Source organism: Melanostigma gelatinosum, assembly GCF_949748355.1.
Source record: "Melanostigma gelatinosum genome assembly, chromosome: 16".
NCBI classification, from domain to species: Eukaryota; Metazoa; Chordata; class Actinopteri; order Perciformes; family Zoarcidae; genus Melanostigma; species Melanostigma gelatinosum.
This window is the reverse complement of record NC_136649.1, coordinates 10,696,295-10,719,020: the sequence shown is the minus strand read 5'-3', so window position 1 is coordinate 10,719,020 and position 22,726 is coordinate 10,696,295. Positions and strand designations below refer to the sequence as shown.

At 42.4% G+C, this 22,726-nt stretch overlaps 1 protein-coding gene across 1 annotated transcript in view; it reads left to right on the top strand.

Annotated features, from left to right (window-relative positions):
- Nucleotides 1-947: 947 nt before the first annotated feature.
- Nucleotides 948-22,726, top strand: part of galnt16 (UDP-N-acetyl-alpha-D-galactosamine:polypeptide N-acetylgalactosaminyltransferase 16) — a 38,419-nt gene continuing 16,640 nt past the window's right edge. The window contains exons 1-8 of the mRNA XM_079287358.1: nucleotides 948-1,324; nucleotides 8,071-8,252; nucleotides 9,168-9,266; nucleotides 9,356-9,423; nucleotides 12,987-13,052; nucleotides 16,359-16,480; nucleotides 21,851-21,938; nucleotides 22,257-22,341. Of these exons, the coding sequence (XP_079143484.1) occupies nucleotides 1,118-1,324; nucleotides 8,071-8,252; nucleotides 9,168-9,266; nucleotides 9,356-9,423; nucleotides 12,987-13,052; nucleotides 16,359-16,480; nucleotides 21,851-21,938; nucleotides 22,257-22,341 (917 nt within the window). The 5' untranslated portion in view covers nucleotides 948-1,117. The remainder of the gene's footprint in view (nucleotides 1,325-8,070; nucleotides 8,253-9,167; nucleotides 9,267-9,355; nucleotides 9,424-12,986; nucleotides 13,053-16,358; nucleotides 16,481-21,850; nucleotides 21,939-22,256; nucleotides 22,342-22,726) is intronic.

Sequence of the window (22,726 nt, the reverse complement as noted above, 5' to 3'; positions counted from 1 at the left end):
CTGCAGGGGGAAGAAGTTAAAGGGCCAGTTCACTGAAATCAATGTATTCTGTGGTGTCTAGCAAGTTGTTTGAGTTTCATTCGTCAAGGTTTTCATTGAATTGTTCACAGTGAACCCTGAGGATTGTGAAGGGTAACAGGGACACGTGCAGAGAGAGATGCTGCCAGTGAGTTTTTGAATGTGATTTTTGAAAACTTGGAGCACCACAAGTTCAATTCCATCCAATGGTGGAAGAAGCACTCAGATCCTAAAGTCTAAAGTCCTGCATTCTAAAAGTTAATTACAGAGGGCAATACAAAGTAATTACAGTATCGAAAGCAAAAGTATTACTTGTGCATATAGTATTGCAAGAAGAAATACGCATGAATTCCATATTGTTGAACTGCTTTATAGACTTTAATCTGACAATGCATCTTACTTTATAAACTGATGTGTGTTGTATGTAAAATCTTCAATATCAAATAAATGTGAAGAGCAAAAAGTACCTAATTTCCCTCTTAAATGTAGTCAAATATCAGAAAATGGAAGTACTCAAAGTATAAGTACCTCAGCATCAGTAAAGTACAGTAAACTGCTTTTAATGCAGATATTACACAAGGCGATTTAGAGAAGGGGAAGGTCTCTGTGTTCTGCAGGGAAAGAGGTGATGTTCTGGTGACTAAAAACCCAACACAAGGCTTCAGTGACGCGCAGCGGGATCTCGTGCTTCATAAGTAATCACGAGCAGAAGTGGATAAATGTATCTGTCATCATCTGCCGTCTGATCTGCACCTATGTGAGGCTGAAATGACCTCAGCTGCTGGATGCAGATTGAACAATGTAGCCAGTGGATGGATGGATGGCTGGTGTGTGCGTGTGCGTGTGTGCGTGTGTGTGTAGAGGAGGATGTGTGTAGAGGAGGATGATATATCTCGGCGCTAGGACCGTGGCTCTGTCGGTGCGCAAATCCCAGCAGAGAGGCAGCGCTCCGGTTGTTCGCGGAGAAGATAGACGCTGATCTGTCTGCAGCTGCCTGCGACTCAACGCATCCACCGGCGGGGAGGCTGCAGCACCTTCTGCCGCAGACGGACCTGAACCAGCCGGGCTCGCCTTCCAGAGCCCTCCGTATGGGCTCACCATGCGCAGGATACGGGCCAACGCCATCGCGATTCTGACGGTTGCGTGGATCCTGGGGACGTTTTATTACCTGTGGCAGGACAACAAGCCACAGTCGTCGTCGCCGTCGTCGTCGGCGTCGCAGACCCGTGGCAGGGGAGGCCATGGGCAGAAGGTGGTCTCCGGTCGGCTGGAGATCCACCGGGACGACAGGACCATCCCGCTGATAGTGAGTGAGCGTGAGGGGGGGGCGATAAAGAGAGAGAAAGGGGGGAGGTTGTCGCTGGAGGCACCGAGCTGCAGGAGAGTGTGTGCTGCATGTTGATGTGCATGTGTGTGTGTGTGTGTGTGAAACCTTCGGGTGATGATGATGATGGTGGTGGTGGTGGTGAGGATGCACATCAGCTGGGTGTCACAGCAGGGGGTATGTTGCAGGACGCGTATGGCTTTCACGCGCATCATAATCACCTCGTGCCTCCCGCTGCGCAGCCACCGTTCTTCTCCCATTATTCCACAGGCGGTCTGCTTGTGTTTTTGTCGGTGTTGCCACGAACCCGTGAGAACCTCAAGCACTCACGTAAGAGGCTTTCGATAAGTCCAGTGCGTCAGTGCGCAAACGCCTCGTAAACCACGCTGTGTGCTGAGAGCGTCCTTGGATGGCACGTGTGAGGTGTAAAAACACGGGTTTTTTTCTTTTCTTTTCTTTTTTTTCCAGCTCGGACAGGGCACGAGAGGAGGCGTCCTCTGCTCTCCGGTCTGTCATTAAAGGCCTGTTTCTGTCAGGTCTGTATCCGCCCGCTGTTGCCTTCTCCAGGGCGGAGCGGTGAAAAGCACCTCTGGTAAATGTGGTAACTGGAGGTGTGTTGCTCGTCAGGCTCGGCTGGCAGTAATCCTGCCAGGTTGCAACACAGCACATAGACACACCGTCTGTGTGTGCGTGTATCTGGGTCCACGCCAGCTCAGATTAGGAGATCTGGTCTACCTGGCTGCAGGGTTTTCTGATGCATTACGTGGACAGAGATACCAGACCCATAGCTTGTAGCTTTTAGTCATTTAGATGAAGTGAAGAAGACCCCTGTGCTGACAGATAATCGATCTGTTCTCGGACAGACAGTCAACATTGATTTAAGTCGTTTATCAAGCAGAAATTGAAGTTTTCTTTGTGGTTTCGGCTTCTGAAATGTGATTTTCTGCTGTTTCATATAATTTTTTGTGCATTTTTTGTGCAGTTGGACAGTTGGACCTATATTTTTCACATTTTCAAAATTGACGAAATGATCTAAATGCTTATGTCTGCATTAACTGAACAACCAATAATGAACACAACAGTTAGTGGGAGCCTTACTATGAACTATGGCTGCAACAAGCGATCATTTTCATTGTCGATGAATTGTTTTGTCAATAAGATGTCGTGTCAAATGTCTGTTCTAGTGTCCCACAGCTGTGTTGTAGCTAGTTTTATTCAACGACTGGAACAAAAATCAAATAAATGGATACGTTTATTGTGACATATGACAAACAAAGCATCACATCCTCACATTGGAGAAGAACCAGTGTGTTTGGCCATTTTTGTTGCTTGATCGATTAATCATAGAACCTTACATATTTTACCCTTTGAATCCAACTTTTCAGCCTGATATAAATCTGTGAGACATTGGATGTAAAAGTGAGAGTAACGCCAATTAAAATTCTATGAGAAATAACAGATCATTTAGTAAAAAACATGAATCAATTCTTCGCTGTTTTCCTTCTGCTGCAACAAAGCTGACGGGCAAATCAATGAGATATCCAAGAGGAGACTCTTGTGGAAGCACAACACACTGGAGCCTCTTGCTCAGTTTACGAGACCAATAACATATCTCAGCTGCCCGAGGACGCGTGTCAACACGTCGGGGTGTTTCAGCGGAGTCATTAAAACGCTGTTCACAGGATTTAATAATTCAAGGGTTAAAACCAAACGCTGGAGCTGCTGCGGTATTTAAGCTGGAAGACGCAGTCGGAACGGAGGCCAACAATATGATCAGAAGATGCATGAAACAAATGTGGAAGCACTTTGAATAATCAGAGTGCATCATCTCTGCTGGTGAGCCGCAAACAGACACGACTTCTAATCGGATCGTTCTTTGAACTCTGCACTTTGGACTCGAGTGTTTCCAAGTTGAGCTTTCTTTTTTTTCTTGTGATTTGCTGCAGCGGGGTCGTTGACCTTCGTCACCGACCTGAGATTTCCTGGCTGTAGTTTGTTCTGGTGATCTGAACCTGCAGCTCTCCGGCTGCCAGCTCGGCACAGAGTCCAACAGTTTGGACAAGAGGAGGCTGGTACACAAAGACGAGCAACTGAAGGCTTCATGAAGGACTCTATTTCTGTCCGGTCTTTTCTTCTTCTGTCTCTCTATGTCCTTTGTTTCTTTTTCTTTTTCTATCTTTCCATCTTCCTATCCTTTCTTTGTTCCTTCTTTCCATTCTCCTCTTCTTTGTTCTCTTTCTTTCTTTATCTTGTCATTCTGTCGTCCCTCATCTCCTCTTTCCTTCATCCTTTACCCCCTCATTTGTTCCTTCTGTCTGTCCCTCTTTGTCTTTTCTTCTGTCTTTCTGATTTCCTCCTTCCTCCTTTATGTCTTACTTTTGCCCCTCTGTCCTTATATTGTATTTTCCCATATTCTTTCCTTTTTCCTTGCATCCATGCGCATTGCGTTCTTTTTTTTCATGAAACCATCTGTCCTTTTCCCTTCCTTTATTCTTTCATTTCCCTCTGCCCTTTCATTCTTTCTTTCTCTTCATTTTTTATTTTTCCTCTATCATTCTGTCCTGTCCTTTCCTTTCCATCCTCATCTTCTTCATTGATTTTCTTCTCTCTGTCTCCGTCCCTTGTTTTGTCCTTCCCTTCTCTCTTCTTCTTTTTTTCTTTCCTTACTTTCCTCACAGTAGCCCTTCCCTCGCTCCCCCTTGCTCCCTGTCTCTTCTCTCTCTCCCTCCTTCTTTTCCCAAAAAGCCCGTTCATTAGCAGCATTTGATTCACTAATGACATCATCTGTGAAATCTCTTTGCACTGGCTCCCCGTTTTCCCCCTCATTTCCTGCGCTGAGTGGTCTAATTTCTCCACCACAGCTCTTTCAGCCTCTTTCTCTGCAGTAACAGAGTGAGCGTGAACACTTTTGTCAGCCGGACTCTATATTGTGAAACATTCACAGTAATCAGCCGTCTCTCTGACCTGCACATCTGCTGCCACGGCTCTCTACATCAGCTGTGGGCATGTTGTAAACACCGGGCCGATCCTCGTCCAGCTAATCAGGTTGTCAGCTTGTAGAAATCCTGCCCTGTTTTTCCAGGACAGATACAAGTTACTGCAGGTTACACATGAAGTTTAGGATCTATTGTTTGCTTTCACATCTTGAGATCTGGGTGTGACTGCTGGTTTTATTGCTCAAACCTTTTTTCTGACTAACTCTGCAACACATTTTTAATTAACACGACACGACAATATACGCACTTCACAAGAGAATTGGGTTAAAAGTGGCGTAACAATCGTGTCTGAACAAGCATTAGCTCAGCTATATTTTCCATTAGGCGATACAGTCATATATGAACAATGTCTTAAACCTCCTCATCGGAGGAGCATTGGCATGGCAACTTTGTTGTACCCAAACACATCATTCCTCTTAGTCATTTAAGCTCTGATTTGTATGAGTTTTTAATTATTTTAATGCAATAATCATGTGTATTTGGCATCAAGTCTTTAGTTTAGAAAATAGAAACAGTGGTGGAAGGATTGTTCAGATCCTTCAACAAGTAAAAGTACACAACATAAACATACTCCAGAAAGTAAAAGTCCTGCATTCATTCAAGTATGATCAGCAGAATGTACTCATATCTAAGCGTAGCTTTGTTTTTCTACTTTGTTATCTTAGAATGGACTCTTTAATGCATTGATGTGTTTCAAGGAGGAGATCTGTAAATACTGTCCCGGTAGTTGCTTTGAACTTCAGTGGAATGAAAGTAGAGAATGAAAGCCTCCGAAAATGAACCCCTTAACATGCAGTGTTGTCCCTTTATTTCCACTTAAGAGGAAATATATCACATTGTTTTTCATTGAAGTTATTTATGTGTTTGTGTCTTCTTAATGTTAGCTGTTGGTTTGCCAAACAACACATTTAAAAGCTTGCGAATGAAAGTGTCTATTTGCACACATTACTCCAGTAACTTTGGCATGAGATATATAAGTCTGTGAATAGATCATTAACAGGACTCAGAGCCACAGCAGGGCTTCTTCTCAGCCTATCGGGTAGATTTGACTTCTACGTGATTTCTCTTTTAATTCTGCATAAAGGAGCCAGCAGACATGTTCGTCTTCCAGACGAGCTTCATATTTAATTCAGTGGGCCGAGCCTCAACGTGCTTTTTGTAATGTTTCTCATATTATCCTTGGAGTGTCTTTTTTATTTATTTTTGTAGCTTTAAATATTTAGTCATGATGATACTTGCGGATTACCGAGGGATGTGAAGTACACGATTTTGGAAAGAGAGTCCTTACTATGAATAGCAGTGAAACCCTCAAATGGCTGGTGTGAGTGGCTGTGAGGAAATGTAGGTTATGGTGGAAAAAATGACTTGTTTGCTGTTGATGACAATGTGAAGCTTGATGAGAGGAACTAATCACATAACTGCTAAACATATAAAATATAATCAACACTTCCTCTTTAAAGGCTTCACAGTAGCCGGACTCTGCTGCCTTAGTGCTCTTTGCTGCTGTCAGAAAAGATAAAACTGAAGTTAATACAGTGATACATATACAGTGATACAGTGATAAATATAAGGCTGTACTGGTGACATGTGCAGGCGGCAAATTGATGGTTAAATGTGTCTTTTGGTAATTTAACATTATAATTCGCCCTTTTTTGCACGCAGACTATTTACGGAATTAGACTGAATTATTAATCTAAATCTAACCAGTAAATAAAGTTATCGGAGGTAGTGAAGTAAAAAGTACAACATTTGCCTCTAAAATGTTGTGGATTGGAAGTATAAAGTAGAAGAAAATGGGACTACTTCAGGGAAGTATCTCAGAATTGTATTTCTTATTTACTTTCCACCAGTTGTGCAGGTAGTGTACAGTGAGTTAAGAGCTTTAGTCTGCGGAGGTAACACAGTGGTATCAGCATTGATCTTGCACCGCGGACATGTTTGTGAATCCTTGAAGCGTGCACGCTGCTTCCCCGAGAGACTGAAAATGAGGTCACTCTCACCTGAACTTGGTCAGGAGCTCTTTATAAATCCTCCAGCTACACCGACCTTTAACAAAGCACCACAGAACGAAGAGTCGCCCTTTATTTCATCTTCTATTTTCTCCTTTTCTACATTGCATCTGTCCATCTCACCGTTGCTTCTCTTTGGTGGCAGCTACTCATCTGCTTTCATTGATTCCTTGGCTGTTTTTACCTCCCACTTGCAGGGAGACTCCATTAATTACTGAGGATTCTCTGGACTGTGTATTTAGTTTTGGTGAGTGCCCATCCCCTTTTTTTGCCTCGTTAGCGCTGACACGGAGACCTGAATAAGAAAGTAGCATTTACATTTGAATGATTTCGGCTGATACTTTTCCGACTTGGCTTAAACGTGAGTGCAATAGAGACACGTGGTTTGATTCTCAGATGAGCAGTGTTGCAGCAGGATGTCAGTGCGGGCAGCAGCACAGCAGAGCAGAGGACTTGTTGTACATGGATTTAAGACATTTCAGACATTGCCTGAATATAGAGGTGGAAGAATTTATTGGCTGTTGAGGCTCAGGAGGCAGAGTGAGTTATTCATTCATCTCAGGGTTGGCTTTTTGATTCCCAGCTCCTCTTGTCAAAGTGTCCTTGAGCAAGACATTAAACCCCAAAGGCCAGGCCAGCACTTTAGTATGTGTGTGGGAAGGAGAGTCAAAAAAAAGGCGGAAAAGCTCTATGTAGGTCCGTTACCATTAATCATTGAGTTGATCAACAGGAATTTTATCAGCAACAATTTTGATCATCTGTTAATCGCTTGAGTCATTTATCAAGAGAAAACACCAAACATTTCATAGCTTCTTGTGTTTTGCAACAATATTCATTGAACATCTCTGTGGAGCGTGAAAGCTCATTTTAGACACTAGAACCATGAGTATGTTCGACATTTCTGCTTGTAAAATCACATGAACTATCAAAATAGTGGAAGATTAATTTTCCCTCGAATGAATTCTTTAAGCTGTAGACGTTTAAATTGAAAAACAATCTTAACTCAAGGACCCACTTACACGGGGCTTCCAACCACATCTCACATTCTGCAGTCTGATATCATTAGATCTTTGATTATTGGTAAAACAAAACAAGCAATTTGAAGACTTCACCTCGGGCTCTTGGAAAAGCTGATGTGCGAAACATTTTCTGAAAATGGATGATCAAGAGATTAATCAATGATGAAAACAATCATTGGACGCAAAGAAGATGCATTAGTAGCACAACAGTGTCATTAACTAGCATGTTTGAACAATAGTTGTCGTTCTTCTTAATTGGTCATGTTTTATGTGCTGAGAAAGATGTTTGACTCGACGATGAAATATGAAATTGAATCAAAACTAACAGCGAAATTTAAAAAAAACCGAAATGCTGTCTGACAGTTCTATGACAGTTAGAACATCATATAAAGAGATCCCTTCATGATCACCAGGATGCAAACATGACAATATAGATGTGGCAGAAGACCAATCTGTTGAAAAGTGAGGGAGTGGAGTGTTGACGCCAAAAACAATTCATGCTGCTGTGTTTGCACTTCTGCGTGTTCACATGAGCAACAGGGAGTGTATTTGCATATGTCATTTAATCCCACATTCTTACTTCATAATCATCAATTCTTTTTTTTAACTTGAATTTCTGTCATTTATTTCCAGTTGCTTTCAACGTGTCTCCTTGTTGTTCTGGTGTGTGAACACGTAAACACACCTTGTTGTTCCCTCTGCAGGTGACCCAGCCCCCGCGGCCCGAGCAGCAGAGCCAGCTGCTGGGCGGCTTCGATGAGAAGGCTTACCTGGCGGGGAAGCAGCTGAAGCCGGGGGACGACCCCTACAGAGAACACGCGTTCAACCTGCAGGAGAGTGACCGGCTGGGCAGCGAGCGCGCCATCAGGGACACCCGACACTACAGGTGAGCAGGGTTAATGCCGTCCGTCGGCTTTGGTCCGCACGAGGAGATTGAGGACTAATCTGGCTTGAGCTGCACATGGGTTTTGAGTTGTTTGGGGGAAAAAAACAATCGCATGTTTTAGTTTCTTAGTTTTAGCTCCTGGTGCTATTGGAAGACAGTAATGGGAACACAGCATTAGCCAGACCTGACTGCTGGGTTCACTCCAGTCTGTATCCATCAGACACAGCGGGTGGACAAAATAACAAAAACACGTGCTTTGATTTCAAGACACACATACCAAGAGGCTTATGTTTAAGAACTGCTTCTCTGCCCGGTTTTCAACAACTGGTGATGAAAAGTCTTCCCCACATGTTGAGGAAAGATGTTATGATCGACGTGTCTTTGGTGATCTCAAAGAGATTCGGGTTTCTGAGGGATTTGGATGAAGACACAGACTTTAAATGCCAACAATGACCACGTTTTCAGCTTACACATTCAACCTTTTCACAGTTTGTTTTCAGTTCGTGAGAGTTCATTGCAACCTTCATGGCCGCCCAAAATACCTTATTCAGCCTCGGTTGTATTTAGTCTCCAACCTCTCGTGTCACTTTCTGGTTGCAAAACAAAACCAAGACGAACTCAAAGCTTCAAAAATATCAAAAAGCGACGTGCACTTATACAATCTGTGCTTCTGGCCCATGCTCATTAAAGCTCCCAGGTAGCAGAGTAAAGTAGGGAATCAGAAGTCTGTGCAATTGTTGCTTGGCAACGAAACATTTCCATATCACTACAGCAACGAGGCTGAGGCGGGCTCCACGGGGCGCCGCTGCTAATCGCATGCTGTGTGTGTTTAAAGACGTACATGTGATTTGTTTAGAGAAAGGTAAGCCTCTTCTTGCTGTGAGATCGATGTGTGATACATTCTTCTCTCTGTAGGTGTGCCTCTCTGAATTATGACACAGACCTTCCCTCCACGAGCATCATCATCACGTTCCACAATGAGGCTCGCTCGACTCTCCTTCGCACCATCAAAAGGTAACGAGGTCAAACACAAGGAAAAGCCAAAGAACGACGGCATTGAGTCGTGTCTTTCTGATCTCCGTCTCTCGTTTTCTCCCTCCCAGCGTCCTGATGCGAAGTCCTCCATCGCTGATCCAAGAAATAATCTTGATAGATGACTTCAGCTCTGACTGTAAGTTTTCTTTTTTGGTCAAACTGGTGTAGCTGCCTTTGAGCAAACTGAGGTTTTGCCCACTGTTATATTGTTTCTGTGAATTTCAGGAGTACAAATTTTACATTTACACAAATTACATATGATTGTTTTGGCTGATATTTTTCTTAAACGCAGCATCTCTGAAGCCGCTTTAATCATTACTTTTTACATAATGTAACAGTGGATCAGATGATTACTTGTGGGCCTTTGTGAACAGTGATGAACCCACAGAGATTCATCCACTGACTCAGCAGCCCTCGCTTTACTCAATGTTTTAGTGTCTTTCCGTTCATTATTTGGGTTTTATGACAACTTCATTGTTGTTGTTTACTCTCGCTGCTCTCGTTAGCGTCACTTTCAGGTAAAGTCAAACAGACAAAGAAAGATGGTGAACATAGCGGAGCATTTAGCAGCTAAAGAGACAGATATTTCCTCAGGATTAAAATAAGAGCGTGTGTGCTGCACATAAATGTTTCAACGAACGAATACTCCAAAATAAGAGGAAAATGCATAATGTCAAGAGACAGGAGTGGCTTTGAAGGTGAGTCACACTGACGTCTGATATCACAGAAAATCTGAAATTGAATCGGGAGGAGAGAGCTTCTTCAGGATTTTGTCACTTATTATGTAACTGAGCAGTGATGCTGCCGAGGGGATAAAATACATCAGCAGCAACAAAGCTACAGCAGGAATGAGCTGGAGCTTTCCCACCATATGTAAAAAGTGAATTAGTGCTGTAATTGACCTTGGCATTGGGAAAACAAATCAGTTAATAGCAGCATAAAGTGCGGGTTATGTTTTGATGTAGCTGACCAGGACGGGGGATTGAGAGGATAACCACATGTCTAGTGATTATTCCCCGTTGTCAGCATTAGGCAGAAGAATGATATGAGCTCATGCTTCACACTGTCCACAGCGCTTTCTGTGATGACCACCACATGCATCTTCTGTCTGTGGGAACTGCACGGTGACCTACATTCACTGTGCACTGACACACACACACACACACACACACACACACACACTGACTCTGAGGTGTCAGAGCTGGCCAGACATTGTAACAGTAGTGTCTCAGCGTCAGTAGCAGCGGGAGCTCTATTAGCTCACGAACGCCTTGTTTATTCCCACTCTGCTGCAGCCGCTTTACCTGAACCCACGTTGAGCCGGCAGCATCATGACGTTAGAGCCAACATGGCTGTCTGTTTCCTGTCCTTGAACAAGACTCTTAACCTCCTCCCAGTCATGGGTTTTATATTTTCAGCATTCGTTATCACGTGGAGCCGTTTCAAACATACTTTCTTTCCGATTTGTGGCTTCAGCCTCACTCTAACTGAACAAAATGAGCTCCCATTAGTCGACTACTCTGCTCCCTCCAGCTCTTCTCCCTCCAGCTCTTCTCCCTCTAGCTCTGCTCCCTCCAGCTCTTCTCCCTCCAGCTCTTCTCCCTCCAGCTCTTCTCCCTCCAGCTCTTCTCCCTCCAGCTCTTCTCCCTCCAGCTCTTCTCCCTCCAGCTCTTCTCTCTGCGGTCTCCCTGCGGCGCAACTTTCTAATGCTGCGTTTTATTTAATGTCTCAGTGATCCCGACTAAGAAAAGTGAAATAAAACTGCTGTTTAAGTTGGGGTTTGAAGGCAGGAGGTCGAGCACATTCTCAAAAACCTCAAACGATGTTAACAGCTACATCTTATTTTCTTTGAGACTGCACACACAGTGAGGTGCCAGCTCTTTATCAACATAACGTGTTTTATATCCCAAACACTTTGGGCTATTTTGCCTTCATGAGGGTGTTTTTCTCTGGTTTCTTTAAATACAGTCCATCAATTAGTCACACAGCTCACCAATCACTACCAAAACCAAAAGTCTCCTCTGATGCCACCCAGATGTTGGCAAAATAGCTGAAATCATTTGAGAAATAAAACATGCTGGAGGAGGCTTTCTTGTTGAAATATCAATTAATTTCAACTGTCAACAAATGTTACTAGATTCTAAGATTATACATTGTAATGTATTTGTTTTCTGTCGTCCTCTTTTGAAGTATATTCTTCTATATTCAGACAAATAACGAGCCAGAGATAATAGCACAAATAGATCTCTTTAAGTCGGGGAGTTAGAGAGTCAGCTGAGGCAGTGAAAGTGTGAGCTGATTGGTCAGAATGCGACCCGGCCGGAGGAGGTGTTGGAGGATGTTGGTCAGCAGGCAGCGAGCGCGTGTAATCCCATTAAGGCTTGCCTTAATGATAAGGGCACAGTCCTCCGTTTAGGACTGTGATCTTTACTGTGAGTCCGGACGACAGCATGTGACTCATGCAACGAGACAAGAATATACACAATGTGCCCGTGCAACAGCAACGTGCTCTATTTTGGCTGTTGGGGTACAAGAAATGAATGGTCTTTACGGCGTTGTACTGACAGGAAGTAATGCACACAGTGAGGCACAAATCGCACCAGTCAACAGTTTTTTTTTTTTTGGTTGGGAGACGTTGTTTTATTACAGGAGCTCCCATTGACCAAAAAGAGTCCGACATTTTAAATTTCACTTAATTTAGTCATTTTCCCTGCGTTAAAATAGGTCATATTCAAAACATGGATAAATGTAGCACACAGTATGCAGTTGCATGCATGTAACTGTATAATGTATGCAAGCTCACACGCACACACACGCAAGCTCACACACACACACACACGCGCACACACACACACAGAGAATCTGGCAACAAGCATGCAACATCTGCTCAGTGGGTGTGATCTATGACTTTCTGCTCATCTTCCCTGAGTCCTTAAATCCTCACTCCACACACACACACACACACACACACACACACACACACACACACACACACACACACACACACACACACACACACCAGCTGTCCCCTCCTTATGAGCACCACTAAAGAACTTATACACACCTGCTCTCAAAACACACCTCCGATGTGATACAACAGCTTAAATGAAAACAAACACGTTTGTACACAATTAAATCAATTCATCATGCTTGAGCATACGGCTGTATCGGGGGGGGGGGGTGGGGGGGGATCTACCCACAATCCCTCAGCAAGGTCACACACACTCTCTGCTGCTAATGCTAATCCTCTCAAGGATGTGTGTGTGTGTGTGTGTGTGTGTGTTTGTGTGCCTGTATTTGTGTGTTGTTTATAATGATGTCCATCCGTGTGCATCAACAAAAGGTCTGCGCCAGAGATTGCTCATGTAGAAAAAGGGAGTGGACGATGGGAATCAGCTGCTCGCTGGATTTGTTTATAGAAAAGGGATTTTGACTTTAACTATCCAGTGACATGAAGCTGTTTGGTTTGAGCACTCAGTCACTCTGAACTGCTTTTTGAGTTTACGTGTTCCTGATTATTTTCAGGACTGTGAAGGACCACTGATGGATGTTGTGTTTGAATGTGTTGAGGTCATGTTTTACTGTGGGGTGAGTGGCTTTCACTGAGGGTGTGTATCTGCGATGAGGAGGTATGTGTTTCTCAGTGTGCGTTCTGCTGTTCCACCATAACATCCCATCTCCTCTGCTCTCCTCTTCCAGCTGAGGACTGCCAGCTGCTCTCTCAGATCCCCAAAGTGCGCTGCCTGAGAAACGGCAGGAGGGAGGGTGAGTGTGGAGGGACGGGGGGGGGGGGGGGGGGGGGAGGAGGCAAATTGGCTGAATGGAAAAGAGACTGCGGGCTTAAATGTGCTGTACGTGGTATGTTCTTTAAGCCGTCCAAGTCATTGTATCTTCAATAACGAAAAATGAAAGTCATGTTTATCAGTACAGCACCTTTTAAAGACAGAGGCAACTCAAACTGATTTACATCATGCAAATAAATGCATTACAACTACATTTAAAAAACAATATGAGGAGGAAAATAAAATTATTCATCAATTAAAGGTGCTAAATTCCAAATTCAGAGCATATCTATGATTGAGGGACGCTTCCACGCAGAAGAATACTGTGGCAACGAACAATAATTACTCTTATTATTTTTTTTGATTCATCAATTAATTGTCTAGCAGTTCAAATGTAAAAGAACAGTGAACAATAACCATCACAAGCACTAAGAGCCCATTCTGTGTGAACATAACCCCGAACTATTAAATTCACAATGAAATGAAAACGAGAAAAGACAAATATAGTCACACTTTAGAAGCCTTAGAAGTCATTCTTGCTTGATAAATAGATTTAGACTTATTTTGATGTCAATCAATCAATCAACTGTTTTTCAGCTCTACACATAAGTGAGCCAGACTAGCCTAACTAGCAGAGCCATAATACAGTAAAGAACCTCTTTGTGCACCTGTTACTTCCTGTGGACGGACGCATAACCCTGACATGAGAAAGTCACTAAGTCACTTGGACATCAACTCTACTTTGTCTTTTTCTGATTCATGCCTATATTCAAAACTACGAAATGTTAAAAAAAACTGTATAAAAACATGAAATCATTGTTTGTTTCATCGCCCACGTGATTCTGATTTGAATGAAGTTAATCCTGGAATTAGATTAAATCCTCGACCCTCAAAACAAGAAAGATCAGCCAAACTAAAAAGCCATGTTGCTGGATTGTTTGCGTGTCTTAAAAACAATCCCTTTTACTCAGGTTGCTGCTTTGTTTGGGCTCACGAACCACACGCTGACGAAACATAAGCATATTGAATTTAGGCCAGCAGTTCCCTACTGGCAGCCGAGGTACACGAGTCGGAGTGAGCTCCAAATCCATGGCATCATGTCAGGAAACAATCTCTATTTCATTTTTTTAAACCGGATGGCCGAACAAATACAGAGACTTTCAGCAGAAGAAAGCCGTCCCTGTCAGTGATGTTTGATTGGTTTTAAGATGTGATTGTTACGCAGCTCATAGTGGTTTCACACCTTCGGGCATCATTGACTTTCTCTCCTTTCATGTGCCAAACTGCTGCCTGAGGTCATCAAGCACTGGAGCAGCAAATGTGCCCACAGTTACAACAAGCAAGCATGAGGAGGCAGGCTAATGTTGTTACAGATGAACTGTACACTGTCAACTGTAAAACAAAGAAGCAGCAAATGCTCACATTGGACTGGACACAGCTCAGTATAAAATGACAAACCCTCTCTGTAAGCTGAGCTACATGTCGACCCTCGGACAATCGAACAAAGGCAAAATGTCCAAAGGAAAAATAAATCTTAATGAAAGAATATTCACATATATGCTCCCATGAATATGCTCCCGTACTCCGCAGGCAAACGGAGTTTGTTTTAGCCGAATCAAAAGATGTTTGAGTCAGAACAGCCTTGTTACAAAGTGCACTTCTGAGGAATTTAATTTTAAAAACAAGTATTACTCATATTTCTATATAACAAAAATAAATCAATTATTTTTCCACCCCTTCTGATGCCGTGAGCTGCGCAAGCGGAGAACAAAAGAAATAGATGAATTAATGTGAGAAACATGAACTCCTCAGCGAGGTTTAATACAGGTAAACTTAAAAGGATCAAATAACGAACTGAAAGTTTGACTTCAAGGCTGCTTTAGAAAAAACAACACACAATTATCTTCACAAACCGCTTCACAAGTTTCTGTTATTTTAACGATCTCTGAATTTGGAACAAAACTCTTCAGATGATGAGATGCATCTGTTTAATTAACCGCAGATTTCGCAGGGAAAAAAAAGACAATTAACCTCCTCCGCACGTGCTAAATGCAAATTACTGTGATTGTAGACACACTTTTGATGAGGAAACACACCTTTATTACTATTCCCCTCCTGCCTGTAGCAATTCTGTTCTTAACTTGGTTTGTTTTAAAATAGATTTGACTCTCGGCTCCACATTAACATTGTGTTTTTTCTGACAAGCAATTTGTGTGCGGTGGGGGCTAAAAGCGAGACACATTCTGGCGTCTACTTCAGACGAATCCAATTATCCAGCTCCGTTTCAAAAAGCTGTTGGTTGCACAGAATCTTTTCCACCAAACAAGGTCTTCAAATAGTTCAGAACTTAAAAGGGAAATTGACACAGATTAAAGCTTTACTCTGCATTCTGCACTGTGCTGTTTGCTAGTAGAGTCCTCGAACTCGTTCAGGCAGAAAACTGATCAAACCGAGATAATGTGACGCGTGAAAACCTTTTCAATGTGGTTTCAATGGAGTTTGACTACATTTAACAACATCACTTGTAAACACGAGTCACTTGTAGTCATTAATCAGCAGCTTTCTGTTTTGAAACGATGTCCATTCATAAAACAAGAAGAAACACGCTGAGAAAGAGGCAGCGAGGCATGTTTCACTGTCAACAGTTGCCTCAGTAGACTAGAATGCAACTTAAAAAAACTTTTGCAATCATTCTCTTCACCTATCTACGCAACCCATACCGGAAGCACACCTGTTCACTTGTAGCTTTTGCAAGGCATTGTGGGAAAACAAAGGAATGAACGTAACATTTAGTAAAGTAGACAAGGCGATGCAGAGACAGCGGGTGCATTAATCAACTGTGTTAACAGGGAACAATGTTTTTCCCCTTAGAAATGGACTCCAGTCATTAAATATTCGTCTTCCATAAAGTTGAGGGACTTTCAAATGACGGTTCATAAAAATAACGGAAAAGAATGTATGCATCTGAGGTTGTTCAAATACGAAGAAAACACATCCGACGTTAATCATAACTCAACAACTCAGTGTTCTCCTCAAACTTGACAAAACAGAAGATGGAGGAGTAGAATCCTTGTCATTGTGATAAGTGAAGTAACGATGACATGTTAAATCAGTGGAGTCCACCTTTCATAGCGACCCATAAATGTGCTTTAGTTTCATGCTGACACTCACTTCGCCACATTAGGCATCGAAATATTGACGTCCCTACCTGCAGTGAAGCAGCTTCCAATTTCATCAAATTGGAGATATTGGACCGGTTTCATTTCCCCCCCCCTCTGCTCTCCCTCAGGTCTGATCCGATCACGTGTGCGTGGAGCCAACACGGCCTCGGCCTCCATCTTGACCTTCTTGGACAGCCACTGCGAGGTCAACGCTGATTGGCTGCAGCCGATGATCCAGAGAGTGAAGGAGGTACAGACCGTCAGGCGCACAGTCTGCCGTCATTCACACCCTCCAATTAGACACTCAATACGTGCAGCTCACACACACACACACACACACACACACACACACACACACACACACACACACACACACACACACACACACACACACACACACAACACATTTCTGAGGTGAACAGTTGCGTTTTGCTGCTGTGATATAAAGCTTCAGAGGATTTTGCTCTTTTTCTTGGTAGATGTGATTGGCTGCAATGTAACACCTTGGCATCGCATATTAAACACTTAATTTGATTGAATTCAAACTATACCCGAAATCACACTCCACCTTGCCGCTGCTGGAAACAGTATGTAGTCATATTCCCAACCAATCCGTTGTCCACTTGACTCCGGAGTGTTTTACGACATGAGTTCAGTTGGTCTGGTTTGTGTTTTGATGCAGTGGTGTGTGTTGTGCGTTTCTTCTTGCTTCAGGCAGCATGTTGGATTCATTTCTCATCAAAAACATTCTTTCATTACAATGCAGAGGGAAGAGTCTCCCCCTTTCACCGCATCCTACAAATTCGATTATGCAGCCCACCAGAGACACTGCCATCACATTCATGCATGAATGTTTCACAATTCAAAAATGCGACCGGGATGAAATGCAAAACCAGACACTTTTTATTATCAGGGGCATTTATTCATTTTCTTTCTCCGTCATTTTTAGTATCAGTGGTATTTTCATGTGAGCCTTTTGGCTTTGAGCCGTCACCGGTTCTGTCTGCTTTTCTCTATCAATTCAACAAAGTCACACAAGAGAAGCGCACACGGGGAATGTAAATAAATGATTAGAGATGAGCGTGTGCACTCACCGAGACACGAGTGTCTGGTATTTTGACAAAGAGAGATGTAGCTGTGGAAACCTTCATCACTTGCTAATGAGTAATAGGCTGTTTGTTGCCAGTGTCTTTCCTCGACAAGCTCTCTTCTACTTTTTCTCTTCTTCCTCCTCTGCTTTTTAGCAGCTTCTCCAATCCCCTCGATGCACAAAGAGTCATTGACATGCATTAAAGGAATACTTTGACATTTTAGGAAATACATTTATTCACTTTCTTGCCGAGAGTTTGCTGAGAAGATCTTTACCGCTCCCGTGTCTGTGCAGTAAATATATGTAGCTGCTTAGCTTAGCTTAGCTTAGCTTAGCATACAGACTGGAAACAGGGGGAAACTGCTAACATGGCTAAGAATAACAAAAATCCTCCTACCAGTACAGTTTATGTATTTTTACACTTTTTTTTGTACTGACGGAAATAAAAAAAAAGTGCTATTGCGTGTAAATTAGTAAGTGTTGGAGGTGCTGCTAGCTCTGTTTTGTTAACTTTGGACGGAGCCACGTTAGCTGTTTCCCCCAATTTCTCGCCTTTATGCTAAGCTACGCTAACCTTCTCCTGACTGTAGCTGTACTGAACCTTTAGCCCACAACCATGAGAATAATAACAATCTTCTCATCGAGCCCTCAGCAAGAGAGACAGAATATCTCCCAAAATGTAGAATGATTCCTTTTAAAAGAGCAATAAATAAAGTATTTGTTCTTTGCTGAAGGGCAAAACTCTGCTGTTTGTTCAGAAAGTACACCAGACAAGAAGCCAAACTGAAACGCTGCACGCAGCAAAACTCATATTCAGAAGTCTCTACTGTACAATGTTTTATTAAGCAGACTCTGCACATCGTGTTTGCGTTGCTGTACTCTCATACTTGGCTCTGGGCGGCTGTGACTCATCCAGCTTGCATTACAATTCATTGGATGCCCCTCTCCCCTCTTTTTCTTGCCTTTCTTCACTGACCACAACGAATGACGTGGCCCCCAAACCTTTTTAAGTTGTGACTCCATAAATCTTTGATTTGTCTGTTTTACATGAATAATTTAAGAGTCCCGAAGAAGTAAAATGATCCAGTAATTCACATGAAAATGCAATGATTAGAAGAAAGTCTGAAACACAACTTTGTGTAGCAGAGGAAGACCCTTTTTTTACATGTCGTTCCTCTCCTGTCAACCTCTGCTCCTATTTATCTCTGGATGCCAGGCTGGGAACCATTTGTCTAAAACCATTTGTCTAAAACACCAGAAACAATTTGCATTTTAGCTCAGACACATTCATCAGAAACGGAGCAGAAACAGCCTCACCGATTCAGTGAAATCCGCTCCCAAAATCTTTATCTTTAAGTGAATTCTCTCTGTGGATGAGATGGAGCTAAATTCAACTGTTTTATATGAAGTTTGGTGGTTTTATCTAAAGCAAACAGTCATATTTATGAGCTCTCATATTGCATTCTTAATTACTCCAGAGAATACTTTCTGTGAAGTCAAAAGTACCACAAACAATGAGAGTTCCACACAGTGTACGAGCAATAAGCGTGTACAGTGACAACATGATTCAAGGCAAAAAAATAAAAAAAATTCTAGCTCTTGACCTTTTCGCCCAAGCTAGACAGCGCGTCCTCTGTTGGTGTCTTATTCAGAGACAGATGTGACATTACTCAGCGATGAAGCAAAGGAATAGAGGCCTACACTCACCACATGACATTTGAAAATTCAGTGTGCACAAAACACGCTTCACTTCATCGTGTAAATGATTTCACTTTTCCAAATCAGCATCCAGTAGAAGAATAAGCCTAAATTCCTTCATTGGCTACACTGAAAACAGCCAGATGTGAGGGACAAAATAACAGCACTCCGCCATAAATTCAAACACAGAACAAGAGAATAAAAAAAGAGTGGGAGAGGGTCGAGATATGGAGAGATCATCGGTGACATCCATTTTGCAAGTGCAGCCTCTTCATGCATTATCACATCACAGACGCTCATTAAAAGCCCCATACATGTCTACTGCTTAAAGCTGTTGAGAGCATCACTTTCCAAATTGCTCTCTGGCAGAGTGGCTTTTCACACCCGCTCCCTCCCTCCCACACACACACACACACACACACACACACACACACACTCTTTGGTGCAGTGAACTTTGTGTTCAACCTCTGAGCAAAGAGAGGGACGGCTCTAATTAGAGACAGCCAGTTGGATTGTCCCCATGCTAAGCTGCTCCACGAACACTTTCAGATGCCTCACGGGCAAACAGCAGTGGTGGCGCAGATGGATGTTCACAGGCAGATGCAGACAACGCTCACGCACAAACAAACACACACGCTATCAGCAGTCAACAGTTCTCGTGCGCTTTACTTTACTTTAAGGTTCATGTTACTTCCTCAGCCGGAGGTAGTTTTAGCTTTTCAGAGTTTATTTGTCCGCTGCTGTGCGAAGAATCGCTTATGTTTTGAGCTTGCATGAATTTGTAAAGTGTTCTGTTCCAGTTCACTAGAAAGCGGGAGGTGGGCTGTAACCAGCAGTCATCTCTTCTTATTAGAACAGGCAGTTAATCAATAAATAAACCTGCTTTTAGCCACATATTCCAGTGGGAGACTACTTCAGTGCCCCCAGAGCACAATCTGACATTTAATACTCATTCGTGATATCGATTGATTTATTTTCTTGACATACACACAAAGAAAACTTAATTACTTTGCTGAACTTTCACTTGATCCTGAAAGAGATTCTCGTCTGAAACGTTTTTCAATGAAAAGTTTCAGTCGTGCAAGCTTCAGATAGTCCGTGGCACCTTCTTTATAGTTTGACTGTCGGTCAGAATTTCTCATGTATTGTCATTCGCATCCAACTCCAGCATCACTTGTAGTATTAAGAACTGTGTTATTTTGAGACCAACACGTTTCGGTTTGTGGCCTTCATCATACAACGCATTGTAAAGAGGATTATAAAAGCACGAAATAAAATGAAGAACGAATAGAACAGACGAATTGTTCAGCATTTATTTGAAGTATAAAAACTCTGAATTACTTCTAAAACTATCAGTAGCTGAACCTTCTGTCATGCAGAAGAAATATGTACATATGTTACGTAAGTGTTATATTGTGATAGCAAACATCTGTTCAAGCATCAGCTACAGGTGCAGCACAAAAGCAGTTATAGTTACAGTCACTACACGACAGTGTGTTGTGTAATGGTCATTTTTTTACGTAGTATATATTTCTACGTACTTAGAATATATTTCTCCTCAGTATATTGTATTCAAGTCATTTTGCTCTGAACTTTGTTGAAGTTCACCGTGTCTCTGTTGTGCAGAAGACGAGTCCTCCCTCTCTGTTCACAGAGATAACTGTGTTGTATGAGAATGTTCCATGTTCACATTCTGTTGTGATGATTGAACCGTCTCTGCGCAGAGAATATATGCTTAAAAGACAACCTGGTTTTTGGTATTATGTACTTCAGCATTAAAAGACTCTTTTCCACCACAGTTGGTATCAACATTTATTAGTATTTATAGACTGCCTGTTAATGCTAAAGACAGGATCTCAATTACAGTGTTGGGGTGAATCTTCACTGGACTCACGTTTCGATTACGATGCACTTGTCAACGATTCTTCTTCATCAATTTATACAAGCAGTATGAAGAATCTGAACTCCCATTTTATTTAAAAAGTCCTTTCATAAAAAGTCCTGTAATATAAAAAGCTTCATCTCCAACCTCACTACATAAACATTCCCAAAAACAAAACATGAATCCTTCTGTAGTGCATTACAAGTGTGCTGTAATCTATAAAAAACAAGGTTTTCACGTAGCAGCTCTCAGACTGTGAACTCACTGAATGCCTCTGGCGGTTTACACTGCATGAATCAACCTTGAGGTTCGTGGACGTTAGTTAGTTGGTTACTTTTCTTTACTCATAGCTAATTTGGTTGAAGTCAATGTCCCTCCTGACAGGAAGACACGTTGGTTGAATTTCAGGCCAGCACTGTTGAAACAGAGCAGCTAATATTGGTAACGAGAGCGACAAGTCAGCAGACTTGGGAATAAACCTTCGAGATACAAATCCACGCCTCTCTCTTTCTCCTGGCTTATATGCCTAATTAAAAACAAACATGACATGAGATGCTTCATGTCATTAAAATGTCTTTCGACAGGATTAGTTCTCTTTGATTGAAGGGGTTTGACCTCTTTTCACTATTTCCCGTCTCCATGCACCTGCTCAGCAATTAACGTTGTGCCATAAATCCCTTCTCTGCATTCATCAGTTATTAAAACGAGTCCCCGTCCTAATTATTCAGACACATAATGCTGTTCGAGGTATTTACGCTGCTTCACATAGAAATAATAAACGTGACTGTTTGATGTGGACAATCTCTCCACCACATCACCTATGTAACTTAAATGTAATGGATTATAATTTATAAAACATGCATAAAACACTGAGTTAAAACAGCATATAAGTCCAAACGTAGATGTTCAATCATGTCTCAATACTAATGCGTCCTTCTCCTCTCATGCAGGACCATACGCGAGTGGTCAGCCCCATCATTGATGTCATCAGCCTGGATAACTTCGCCTATTTGGCTGCTTCTGCTGACTTGAGAGGAGGTCAGGACACAGCACACAAATCATGTACAGTGACGGCTGATAGCACACAAGCTGCAGTCAAAGAAAACCCTTTTTGGAAACTCCCTCATTACATGACATCACGATCCCTTCCAGAATAATTCAAAACACATGATAGAAATTCCTGAATGGATTAGTAAAGTTTGCAAAGATGCAAAATGTTGATTGAAGCTAACTAAAAGGTTAAATCATGAAAGTTAGTTCAACGGAAATCTGCAAAATACTCTAATCTGTCTTCTTGTGTCGGATAACAAAGCGTTTGTAACTGGATCTGACCCTTTGTGCTCTCTTTCTCTTCAGGATTTGACTGGAGTCTCCACTTCAAATGGGAGCAGATTCCAATCGAGCAGAAAATGGCGAGGAGCGACCCGACACAGGCAATCAGGTCTGTCGACACTGCTCGTCTTCATCCCTCTTCCTCTTCCTTTGTGCTGTTGGAATCCATAGAGCCTTTGGAAACGTTTCTGAACATTTCCTCATGAACATGAACATAATGTTGCGACACACGCTTGAATACAAAAATATATTTGTCTTCCTAGATGTTTTTCATCTGAGTGATCCTAGACCCCAAAATGGTTCAATTCTGGGTTTTAAATGGTTACAACTTCTCTTTTAACCATTTAAAACCTTTTTCTGCCTGTCTGCTCTATTCTGTCACGTAGGAACCTTTGTGGTATCTCTTGATTAATGATTAAAGATTCAATTCCTTTGCCCATGGCAGGAAGAATAAGCTGCTGGGCCCCTTTTACTGTAACCCACTCTTCTTGTGT